The 12669-nt window shown below is 45.0% G+C and overlaps 1 protein-coding gene across 1 annotated transcript in view; it reads left to right on the top strand.

Annotated features, from left to right (window-relative positions):
* Positions 1 to 12669, top strand: part of GCC2 (GRIP and coiled-coil domain containing 2) — a 67071-nt gene that overhangs the window by 21130 nt on the left and 33272 nt on the right. Inside the window, exon 14 of the mRNA XM_004597665.2 lies at positions 12486 to 12586. Within this exon, the coding sequence (XP_004597722.2) occupies positions 12486 to 12586 (101 nt within the window). The remainder of the gene's footprint in view (positions 1 to 12485; positions 12587 to 12669) is intronic.

The raw sequence follows: 12669 nt of genomic DNA, 5'->3' as shown, positions 1-12669 counted from the left end.
CAAAATGGTCTTTGCCAGCAATTCATTAACAGTGGGAAAATGTTTAACTAGCAGTAAAACATTTCTTTTTAAAATGATTCTATTCCGTTTTACCCACAAATTTTTTTTCTAATTTTAGCATCTAAAGATACAAATTGCCCTATAGACACTCTATCTCACAAATTGATATGTTGTGTCCTTAATTGATGTTTTCCTATTTTAATTTTTTAAGTTTCCTTTGTGGGGTTTCCTATTTTGTGCTTTGGGGTTTTGGTACATGGATTATTTAGAAATACATTGTTTAAAATTTTTCTGTGAATGACTTCTAACTTCCCGTGGCCGTTAGAGACTACAATCTGTATGTCCTTTGAAATTAATTGAGTCTTGTCTTACAGCCTAATACAGAGTTTCTTTTCCGTGAATGTTGCTTGTGTTAGAATGCAATTGTTGTTGGATAGAGTGTTAGGTGTGTTATCCGTTAGTTCAGGCCAGTTGATGAGAATGTTAAATCTTGTGTGATCATAATGACTTCGTGTCTACTTAGTCTGCCAGATATTGAGAGGCATGTTGATATCTCTAATCATAGTTGTTTATCTCTTTCTCTGTGCATGTGTCATGTTTTGCTTTACGTATTTAAAAATTCTAACATTGGCCTTACGCACATTTGCTTGCTGGGTATTCTAATTTAATCACTCTTAGATTGAGAAATGTTTTCTATCCCTGGTACTATTCATTTTTCTGTCTTCCTGGTTACTGGTGAAATTGGATATTAATTGGTATTTACAACTATTCCAGCTTTCTCTCTCCTGTAATCCTTTGATTTTTAACCCATCTACAAAGTATTCTTCCAGGTAGCACATATTGAGTCTTGATTTTCTCTTCAGCCCAATCATTTCTGCTGGCTAATTAAAATATGTAATCCATGTATTTGACATAATTATTTCTGTGATTAGATTTAAATCTACATCCTTTCTGATTGTGTCCTATTTTGTCTGATTCCTTTTTCTTTTTTCTACTTTTCTGGAATTTGTTGTTTTATATGTTGCCCTTTTATCTCTTATAAGGTTATTAGCAATTCTTGGTTAGCTTTTATTTTTCTTTATTAGGATTTTAAATACACTCATTACATGTATCACATGTTACTTTCAAATAAATTGTAGCCCTTCTTAATGTAGTGAAAGAATTTTACACTAACATACTTTGGTGTTTTTTGTTTTGTTTTTTTTTTTTTTTTCATTTTATGGCACAGTTTCATAGGCTCTGGGATTTCCCCACCCCTCCTAAAAGCCCTCCCCCCATATTGAATTCCTCCATATTGTTACAGTAGTACAGTTCATATCCAGTCATGATTCCTTCATTGCAAGCATGGACCATGAAGAATCCAGCATCTTATTGTCCAGATAAATTCAACAGTTTCATTGGGAGACCATCCCTAGTCTGAAAGCAGAGCTGGCAGAGTATCATCTCCTCCAATGAAAAGCCACTACACAACTTCAACAACAATTTACAACATCATGAAGTTAATGGACATGATATTGAGTGACCAGTATGTTAGAAAATGCAAGTTCTTAACTACTTCATTGACATTTCCATTTTAGTTTATACACAACCAGCTGCTATACACCTTAAAATAGTTATATGGTATTATTCAGCTGTCTCGTGTCTATTTTCATTTTTATATTTAGCAGCTTATATTACTCAAGCGTGGTTTCTACTGAACTTGGCAGAATTTAGGATAGTCCAAACAGGCTTATAACTCTAACATGCGATATGTTAACAATTGAGGAGCAGAACAGTTTTAGGAGGGGTGTGCAGAGAAATCTTCAGTACCTTAGTGAGGAGTCACTAATCTTTGTGTCCTACCTAGTAAGGTATATGGGAGTCCATGCTGTCCGTTTCCTGTCTGTTCTAAGCTTTCCTTATTGGTATCTATCTGATCTAATTTGGGGGGAGGGTCTCCAGAGCGACCTTGATGGTCATTGCCAGAGAGGGTGAGGGATCCAAGGTTGGAACTAAGTAAGGACCAGAGAAAGCTCCCCTCCCCAGTCCCGAAGGAAGTTTACTGTTCTGTTTCTGAGGACCGCTCAGGGCTCATCGTTCCGATGACATTAGTCCTGTGAGGAAGGATTTGGGCTTCTGCCATCCCGTGTGGGAGATCTGATAGGGAAAGATTGACCTCAAAGTTCTTGGCCTATGAGGGCACTCCAATTCCCTGTGATCTCCTTGGCAGTTGGGATATAGTACTTGGTGCCCATACTGATAGTCCTTGGTAAGGTACCAGGAGTCTCTGGGACTAGGATACAAGCCTCCTCCTGTCCCCCTGCTCCACTCTGGGGTCCCCGCTGCTCTGGGCATATGACCTCCTGTTAAGAGCCTGTCAGGATCACTCTTGGATCCCACTGTATGTCTTTATAGTTTTTGCTAATGTCTAATGCAGATTCAAGTCTGCTGTCTGTAAGTTACCTGTTACAATCTTGATAGAGTGTGTGAGGAAGATGTTAAGTATAACCCGAGAAAGGGGGAAGATTTCTCTGTTCTCCTGACCCATTATGGAATAACATAGAGTATTAAAAGCCTATCAGGCTTTTCAGTCCTTTGATGTAGATCATAAGCAGTATGTCTCTCATTGATTATTGGTTCATTGGTTACATCACAATATCTAATTGCATGTGATCCAGGCTGTTTGAGAGTTTAATAATATTACAATTACAGCTACTACTTTCGGATCGACATCATTTCATTTTACTTTATGTGCTTCTAAAAAGACTTTACTGAGAATTTTGATATTTAAAAAAATAGTCACCTATGAGAGCTCTTCAAAAAGAGTTTGTGAGAAAATGGAAGTAAATAATGAGTTTATTTTGAAAAACAGTTACCAAGAGATAAAGAGGGAGAGAAACAAAGAGGGGATACTTTCCATCCACTGGTTTACTCCTCAAATGGTCACAAGAGCTCGGGCTCTGCCAATGGAGCCAGCTGCCTGGAACGCCATTTGGTCCACTTTCCGTTGCCTTCCTAGGCACATTAACCAGCAGCTAGACTGGGTGTGCAGCACAAATAAAATGCCAACACTTACAGGCACAGGCTCAACCCGTTGTACCACAATGTATATTTCTTTTTTTTTATATGTATATTTTCACAATCTTTACATAGTTAATTAGGGTCAAAAGGTTCAAGGTACACAGGAAAATGGGTAAGACTGTTATTTCCATATTGTTTCCTTCATATATCTGAGGTAAAGGGGAATTTTAAGGGAGAAGCCCCACCCAGTCTCCCACCCACCCCAGGTCCCGGATGTGGGGCATGCTCTGAGGGTCTTGCTCAAGTGGTTTGATACTTCACCAGTTATGGATTGCTGCCAATCTCGCCACTCCAAGCATGATGAGGTCATTGAAGAATACACTGATTGACACAGTCCATCATACAGTCTCCGTTTGCCCAGTTTTTCACTGCCCACATATAGCTGAGGTGGTTGCTTGACTTGTTCTGTCCTCTGTCTTTTCTTGGCTAGGGTTCTGAGTCCAGCAGTTCGATTGGGAAGATCCCCAAAGAAACTTTGAAGTATTCCCAGACCAGCTTCTTGTATGTTCTAGCAAGCACAGGGCCCGGCACAGTCCATCTCCATGATCAGCTGGTGGTTGCAATTGCTGGGTTGGTTCTGTTTTCAGTCCCGACTTCCACTAGAACCAATGGGTGTTGCAGTCCATCCTGGTTCTGCCCATCACATACTCGGCTCTCACATAAACCAGTAGGAGCTGCAGCCTAATCAAAGCAACCCACAATAACCCCCACCAGGCCCGTCCCCTATTCTGGTTTGCCAGTATGTGCAGCAAAGTAGTCCAGTCTGTCCCACATCCCATTCAGTTCTCATACATGTCAATGGGCATTGAAGCCTAGTTCAACCCAACCAGCCCAACTATCCAGCCCACACAGATGCTGTTGGGTGCCCTTTCTCTCTAGCCACCCCAGCCCCTGTCCTGTTTTCCGTGCCCTCCCCTGGGAGTGGTAACCCAAGAGGGAGGAGTCCACTGTTTCCCTTCTAGACCACTCCCGCTCGGGGATTATGCACTCTCCAGGTGGTTCTGTTGGTTAACTTGACAGAATTAGTCCCCAGTGCCAGTTTCTGCCAGCTAATGCTGCGGCTAAGCCCAAACAACCCTCACCCGCTCTAATTTTGTTTGCACCAATAGGAATAATCAGCCCAGCCTGGCTTTTCCCTGACCTAGTCCACATGAGGCGCACAGGTGTTATAGCCCTGCTTAGTCTGGTCTGCCTCCATCCCGGCTCATGCTCTCCAGTGGGAGTAGCTGTCCAGCAAGGGAGCCCCCCCATATTCCGCCTGCCGGCTCTGCCCACTCCTTTCCTGGTTCTCACGTGTGCTGTTGGGTGCTGCAGTCACATCTGGTACAGGAAACCTCACCTTGGAATTCCATATTGTGCCCTGTTTTTTGTCATGACCGAACCTGGCTCGACCCACACTCTGTTCTGCTGCTCAGATTTGCCAGTGGATGACGTGAACTGATTTAGCCTGGTCTGCCCACAACCCATGCCAAATGTATGCCAGTGGGAAACTTTCCTTGGCCTGTTCCGGGCTGTTTCCTATCATGCTTCTTGCGCTTACCTGCAGGGACTGTGTCCTGCCAGAGGAGTTCCCAGGCTCCTCCATCAGAACCCCTCCCAATGCCAGATTTTGCGCATGCCAGGGGGTCCATGAGCCAGCCCTACTCAGTTTACCTCCTGTCCAAGCGGAAACAGTGGCTTTTCCTGACTGGCCTTCAACCCATTCTGGTTCTTGCTGTTGGATGTTTCAGCCCAGCTGTGGCTCGTCCATACCCACATACAGCTCACACATGGCTCAGTGGGAGTTGAGACCTAGCCTAGTCCGTCCCACATCTGCCCTGGTCCTCCAGGACACTAGACGGTGTTGGAGTCTGGCCCGGCTTGGTGCGTCCAGTCCCAGTCCACACTTGTGCCAAGGGAGACTAAAACCATATCCTGATCAGAACACAGCCCCCATTCCAGCCCATGCACCCCTCGGTGGGAACCTCAACCCATTTAGGGTGTCCCCTTAGCTCCCCAACCTGGCTGTTCCTAGCCATAGATCACGTGCATGCCAGTGGTTGCTCTAACTCAGCTTGGCACAGCCCCTCACGTGTCCCAACCCCTGCCTTAGACACTGTGGCTTAGCATCCCTGGCTCACGCAGACCAGTAGGTGCAAGAGCCTAGCTTGGCATGACCTGTGTGTGCTCCATCCTGGTTTCTAATTTTACTTGTGGGCTAAGGTTTGCTCAGTCCTGCCTGGTACACCCCGTTCCATTTCGAACTTACACATTGGCCAGCCGTTGGAGCTACTTTGCCCAGCTAGTCCGACCCCCAGGTCTGGACCATGTGTTCACCGTGGGAGCTGACTCGCCAGGGGAGTTTCCCAAGTTCCTGCACTTGACCCACTCCCAGACCCAGTTCTCATACATGCCAGTGGGTTTTAGGCCAGTGTCCGGCATAGTCTGGCCTTCCATTTGGCCTTGTATGAGCTGGTGAACGTTGCAGCCCGGCCCACCCACACCCTATTCAGGATGCACATTTGGGTGCTGCTGCCACAATGTATATTTCACAATGTATTTTTTTTTTTGAGATTTATTTTTATTTTAATTGGAAAGGCAGATGTACAGAGGAGAGAGACAGAGAAGATCTTCCATCTGATGATTCACTCCCCAAGCAGCCACAATGGCTGGTACTGAGCCAGTCCGATGCCAGGAGCCTCTTCCGGGTCTCCCACAGGGGTGCAGGGTCCCAAAGCTTTGGGCCATTCTCCACTGCTTTCCCAGGCCACAGGCGAGGAGCTGGATGGGACGTGGAGCCGCCGACGCCCATCTGGGATCCCGGCACGTTCAAGGCGAGGACCTTAACCATTACGCTATCGTGTTAAGCCCCACAATGTATTTTCATGAACTTTTTGCAGACCCCTTTTGCATGAATTTAACATTTTTATACCTAAGTAAACACCAGTTTTTTATATGGGTATTTTGTTTTTTGAAAATTTTGTTTGAAAGAACTGAGGGCAGGAGTTTCTTCCAGGTCTCCCGCATGGGTACAGTTCAGGGGCCCGAGGATCCTCTGCCACTTTTCCAGGCACATTAGGAGCCAGCTGGGTTTGACACGCATGTGGGATGCTGGTTCTACAGATGAAGGCTTTACCCTTTATACCTCAGCATTGGTCGTCCCGAATGGGCTGCGCTTCAGTCCTGGCCGCTCCACATCCGGTCCAACTCCCCGCTGATGGCCCAGGAAAGCAACCGAGGATAACCCAAGGCCTTGGCTCCTGCAGACACATGGGAAAGCTACAACAAGCTCTTGGCTCCCAGCTTCAGGTGCGCCCAGCTCTGGCTATTGTGGACATTTGAAGAGTGGATAGATCTCTTTCCGTCTTTGTAGCTTTCTTTGTGTTTGAAATAAATAAATAAATCTAATACAGACAAGGAAGGGGAAGCAAGAAGGAAAGGAGGGAGGGAGGAAGGAAGGAAGGAAAGAAAAAAAAAAGGAAGTTAGGAACTAAGAAGTCAGTCGTCATCTCCCGTGCCGCTGGGAGGGACCAGCCAGTTGCACTGTCCCTTGCTGCCCCCAGGCTGCATGTTAGCCGGAAGCTGGAATTGGGAGCAGAGCCAGGCCTGGAATCGAGACGAACCTGACAGCAGTGTCCTGAGCAGACACTAAGTGCTGTGCCCAACAGTACCCTGAACCGGGCTCAAGGACCCTCATCTTGACCCTCATGTATCTGATGCCCTCTATTCCTTCGGATATTTCCACATTTAATCAGATTTGATTTTCCTTTTGCTTAAATGGCTTTGTGCTTTGACATGTAGGTTACTGACCTTGAGTTCTTTCTGCTTTGTTTGCTTTAAATATACCGTCAGTTTAAAAAAAATGCTATTTATTTGAAAAGCGGAGTAGACTTATTTTACTTATCTTTAGCAGCAAGCAGAGTCTTAGAGAAATTTTACATCTGCTGGTTCACACTAAAGGGGCTTCCATGGCTAGGATGGGAGCTTCTTCCAGATCTTCCACATGAGTGCAGGAACCAAGTTCTTGGGCCATGTACCATAGGCTTTCCCAGGAATATTAGCTGGCAGCTGGATCAGAAGTGAAACATCTTCTGTCCGTTGATCCGCTCCCCAAGCAGCTGCAACAACCAGAGCTGGGCCAGTCTGATCCGAAGCCAGGAGCCAGGAGCTTCTGGGTCTCCCATGCGGGTGTAGGGTACCAAGGCTTTAGGCCGTCCTTGACTGCTTTCCCAGGAGCTGGATGGAAAGGGCTACCGCGACAAGAACTGGTGCCCATATGGGATCCTGACAGGTATAAGGCGGAGTTTTATCCACTGGGCTAACACACTGCGCCCTTTTTTTTCTTTTCTTTCTTTTTAATTTTTTTAAGGACAAGTTCAGTATAGCTTTTCAACTCCACTGCCTTAATGGAATTTTTCCGGGTTCTTTTAACTGCCCTTGTACTCAGTGCAGTTTCTTTACCCTGGCTGGTGGTAATTTATATCCTTATGTCAACTCAGAATTTTTTTTTAAAAGATTTATTTTTATTACAAAGTCAGATATACAGAGAGGAGGAGACACAGAGAGAAAGATCTTCTGTCCGATGATTCACTCCCAAAGTGAGCCGCAACGGCTGGTGCGCGCCGATCCTATGCTGGCAACCTGGAACCTCTTCCAGGTCTCCCACACGGGTGCAGGGTCCCAATGCATTGGGCCGTCCTCGACTGCTTTCCCAGGCCACAAGCAGGGAGCTGGATGGAAAGTGGAGCTGCCGGGATTAGAACCGGCGCCCATATGGGATCCCGGGGCGTTCAAGGCGAGGACTTTAGCTGCTAGGCCATGTGGCCGGGCCCTCAACTCAGAATTTTTCAGAAGCCAACTCCCTGCAATGCTTTGCATCTCAGCAATACCACCTGCTCAGCACCATAGTCCGAAAATTTCTGAAGACAGAAAGCCAGGATACTGATAGGATCCCCGTGTTGGTTTCTCTCCTCCCGTGGAACAATTGTCCTTCACTGCTTATTTTCCAACCTTAGAAGTTTGGGTGGTTTTGTTTTGTTTTCACCTTTTTTGTGACGTTTTCTAGTTGTAACAGGAAGATAAGTCTAGATTCTGTTACTCTTTTGTGGGTCGGAAGTAAAATAAGTAGCTGCAAGAATATTTCCACATGGTAAGATTTTAAATGTGCAAAGAAGAAATAGTACAAAAGGAAGTGTTGAGGTAGAGCTGTACAGCAGCCTGTTCAAAGATCAAAACATGAGGTGGACATCCTGTAAACCTGTGCCTTCGCTACGATCTCACCAGTGTAGTGGTGAGCTCCTAGAAGCCAGTGTAGAGAAGGAACACTGAGCTACGAGGCTTACAAGGCTTATGGTGTCTGTAACAAGCAAGTAAGCCTGGTGCTTGGGAGAAGCAATCTCTTCCTGATGCGGGTGCGGAGACTCCGCTGCTAAATGTATTCCAGTTTCTCAGCATGAGAGGTGAATTCAAAGCAGAGACACAGAATGCAAGAACGGAACAGGTTAAGGAGGTAAAGAGATAGCACACACACAGGAGTGAAAGCAGCTTCATTAGGGAGGATCGGACCCCTCCCAGTTTGCTCAGCCTCTATTGGGTTGGGGTGATACACTGATTGAATATATAAATGAAATGGACTTTGGGTGGGGTCAGGTGTAAGCTCAGCATATATGAGTGTAACAGGTGTTTGGCATGACAAGATACACTGCGCAACTAATTTTGGTTTAGCAGTAACGCGTTGGTAAGGTTTTGCTCTTACTGTACTTTGAGATGCACACCCCCTGAGAGGCTGGAGAGAAGAGCCACAGAGTTTAGTTCACAGTGGAAGGGCTGTACGTGAACGAGCAGTTGTCCCAGCAGGCTGTGTCTTAGAAGCAACAGCTATGCAGGAAGTTTAAATATTCTAGGCCTTATGGCTGCATGAGCTACACAGCAGCAGTGGTCTGCCTCTACAGGTGGTTATGCCAGCCAGCGGGATACTGCTTTAGCCAGGGAGGAGCTCTGTGGCTTAGAGTGAAGTGGCGCCTCTGGGAAAAGTTCCTATAAAAGAGGCCTGGGGAGGGCTCGGCAGCGTGGCCTAGTGGCTAAGGTCCTTGCCTTGATCCCATATGGCCGCTGGTTCTAATCCCAGCAGCTCCACTTCCTCTCTCTCTCTCCTCCTCTCAATATATCTGACTTTGTAATAAAAATGAAATAAATCTTTAAAAAAAAAAAAAAAAGAGGCCTGGGGAGAAACAACTGCTTAGCCAGGTGGACACTTTACTGTGAGTGTCCCTCACTAACTCACTGACGTGTGGGAGAACATTTTTACAAAAGGAACAGTGTGTGATCAAGAACCCAATCCTAACCTGTATGTCAGGCAGAGCTTGTAGGGCATTGTGGAAAGCCTCATCCCATTGGCACTGAATCTGTCTTCACATGTGGGCACCTAAACTGTCCTTTCCAAAGCTTTCATGTGCGCCTTGAACTTTAGTTTAAACCATTGGAATTGTGAACTCGTATTCCCAGTAATATCCTCAGAGGTCACAAACAGCAAGTCCTCCATGATTGCTTCATGCGCACACTTCATCGTTAGCTGGTGGCCAAATGACAGCCAAGAGCGAGCTGAGAGACCAGTCCTGAATTCAAGTGATTATCTCCCTTTAGTCAAGGATGACATCTGGAATATTTGAGTAATTGAATTTTCTTGGCAAATACAGTATCTGAGTTAAGTTCTTAGTACAAATTGAGCAAGGCAGCTGTGCAAGCATTTCCTTTTTGTTAATCAGTCCTTCTTTTTTATTTTTGAATTTGTTTATTTAAGAAGCAGAGAGAGACATAGCTGCCATCTGCTAACTCACTCCCCAAATGTCTGGGTACTGGGCGGAGTCAAGACCCAGGAACCCAGGTCAGGTGGTAATTGAGCTGCTGCTTCCCAGACTGTGTTAGCATGAAGCTGGAATCAGGAATGAAGCCAGGAGTCACTCACATCCAAACCCTGATGTGGGATGTGGTCGTCCGAGCACTGTCTTGACCTCTCAGAATCTGTACATTTTAAGTCAGCTAGCTTGAAGACGGTCTCGGTACTGGGGGGTGGGGGTGGTAATTGAGAAGGCCCCCTCTGCTCACTGATAACTGGAGGATAAGTGTGGTACAGTCAGTAAGTGGTAGGAACTCCAAGGAGAAAGGCTGTGTAGACCAGAATATCAGTGGCTGGATCAAGATACCTCTGAAAAGTAAGATTTGGAGAGAAAACAAAGATTGGCAAATGACATGTTCTGCAACCACAGTCTAAGCAGAACTTCAGAGGAAACGGAGTAGAGCTGTTAGAGAAGTGAAATATGATTAGGAAAATAACGTTTGGCTCATTTTGGAAGACAGGAGGGAAGGCTTCTGTCTATTGTATCAGATTAATTGGAAGGAAGTAGTGTCTGGGAAAGTCGCCAGCTTCGTGACAGCCAAGGTTTGGAAGGCTGGGCTAAAGCGTTGTAGAAATGGCCCTGACACAGTAGCCTAGTGGCTAAATCCTTGCCTTGCACGCTCCAGAATCCCATATGGATGCCAGTTTGTGTCCTGGCTGCCCCACTTCCTATCCAGCTCCCTTCTTGTGACTTGGGAAAGCAGTAGAGGACAATCCAAAGCCTTGGGACCCTGCACACAGGTGGGAGACCCGGAAGAATCTCCTGCCTTTAGATCAGCTCATCTCTGGCCATTGTGGCCACTTGGGGAGTGACCCAGTGGATGGAAAGTCTTTCTCTCTGTTTCTCCTTTTCTCTGTAAATCTGCCTAATAAAAAAAAAAATCCTAAAAAGCAAAAAAAAGAAAGAAAGAAAGAAAAAGAGAGGCAACTGGACAGTGTTCCATGCCCCAGAAAGGGGATGAGGACAAAGGGGACAGGAGGAGCTGACTCAGCCCAATGGACATGCGCACATCTGCATCTAAAACTCTCCGTCATTTGACCTCCACTAACTTTGCAACTTAATTCTCCCTGTTCTCACAGGCAAGGAGGGCTATGAATTTTTCCTTAGACATTTTTCCACAAGTGTATTTCATCTGTTTCTCTTCCTTCCACGCCTTTCCCTGCTGTCCATCCACTTTCCCATCTCCCTCATACCCCGCCCCACCCGCCTCATCTCATCTCGCCTCTTAGTTTTTGGAATCTTTTATCATCTCAAAATGTTTCCTGTTCTGGAATGCCACTCTGTTGTCCCTCATAACGTGGCTACAACCTTCATCCATGTAGATCTCCATAGCCTCGTTTTATATTTGCTTTACATTTTCTCGTGAAATGTGATCCCATAATTAAATTATATGTTTGATTTAGGCACTCAACTTAGCAAGTACTTAGTAAGGCTTCTTGTATAATTTGTGTATCATAAAATGCTTTTTAGAAGTAGGTAAATGGTTGCCAGGAGATAACTGAACTAGGTTCCTAACAAGTATAGATAAGGTGTTCCTGTTCCTATTTGTCAGGCAGTATCTTATGTGTATGCGTGAGTTTATGTGCTGATGCCAGTTTAACTTGGTAAAACACATCATCACTCGTAAGAAGTTTGAGCAGCACAGTTACATAGCACTCTCAGTTGATCGAGACCAGGAATCAAACCCACTGTTTGTGTAAAACTGGATGGTAAGAGCCCATGTGTCTGCCTCGTGTACTCCTGATTGGTTTCACAAAAGGTCTCACCGGTAGATACGACCTCTAGGCTGCTGTTGGCTCCCTAAGGTCTAAACATGGATTCACTTACACATACTTGATCATCTTTGTATTCTTAAAAAAATGATTTTTTTTAGCATTTTTAAATCTGTCAGTGAACTATTTTGTACTAATAATCCCTCCTACAAAACAGTTGTATCTGAGTTACTGTCAGAAAACATGATGTGATTAGAAATACGCAGCATCTCTTTTGAGGCGTTTCTTAGCCATGGAAATCCTCATCTTTTAGAAGGAAGTATAGCATGCCTTTGGTGTTCCATGCTGAAGTTTACATGTGCATAGATTGGCTTTAAGGTAGTCCAAAGGGGAAGTGGAAGTCAGATTCCAGTAACAACCGCTCTGCGTACTGGGCCGACTTGACATACTTCCTGAGCCGCACAGCCTCTGTCATGATTCCTTGAACCTGCCTTTGTGACCCAGGTGCAGCCATGGACAGTGTTTAAATGAATGAGAATGGTGTTTTCCAGTAGAGCCATATTCGTGGAAGTAGCCTGTAGGCCACACTTAGCTGGCTCTGGGTGAGCACGAAATAATACAGATGAAATATGTGTGAGACTTGTGCAAGCTAGATGCTGGGTGCAGTGGAGTTTTTTAAATGGTTTTCACAATTGTCAAACAAGTTTGAAATACTCAACAAAAAGCTAAAACTAGTCCTACGGGTAAGTTCAAAAAAAAAAAAAGGAAAGTCTTGTCTTCATGTATTTAATCCAGTCGTCAAAATTCTTTCATCTACTGAAATAATTTCTCATGTTAGCTTTACTGCAGACTTCTGTCCAACAATATGAAGAAAAAAACGCCAAAATCAAGCAATTGCTTGTGAAAACAAAGAAAGAGCTGGCGGATTCCAAACAAGCGGTATATATATTTTTTCTCGGTTTTATATTTTAGTATTTATTCTTAGTTAACTTCCAGAAACAGCTTCTTTTGTAATTTAATCA

The sequence above is a fragment of the Ochotona princeps genome, chromosome 26 (genome assembly GCF_030435755.1).
Source record: "Ochotona princeps isolate mOchPri1 chromosome 26, mOchPri1.hap1, whole genome shotgun sequence".
Taxonomy (NCBI): domain Eukaryota; kingdom Metazoa; phylum Chordata; class Mammalia; order Lagomorpha; family Ochotonidae; genus Ochotona; species Ochotona princeps.
This window is presented reverse-complemented; position numbering and strand designations above follow the sequence as displayed.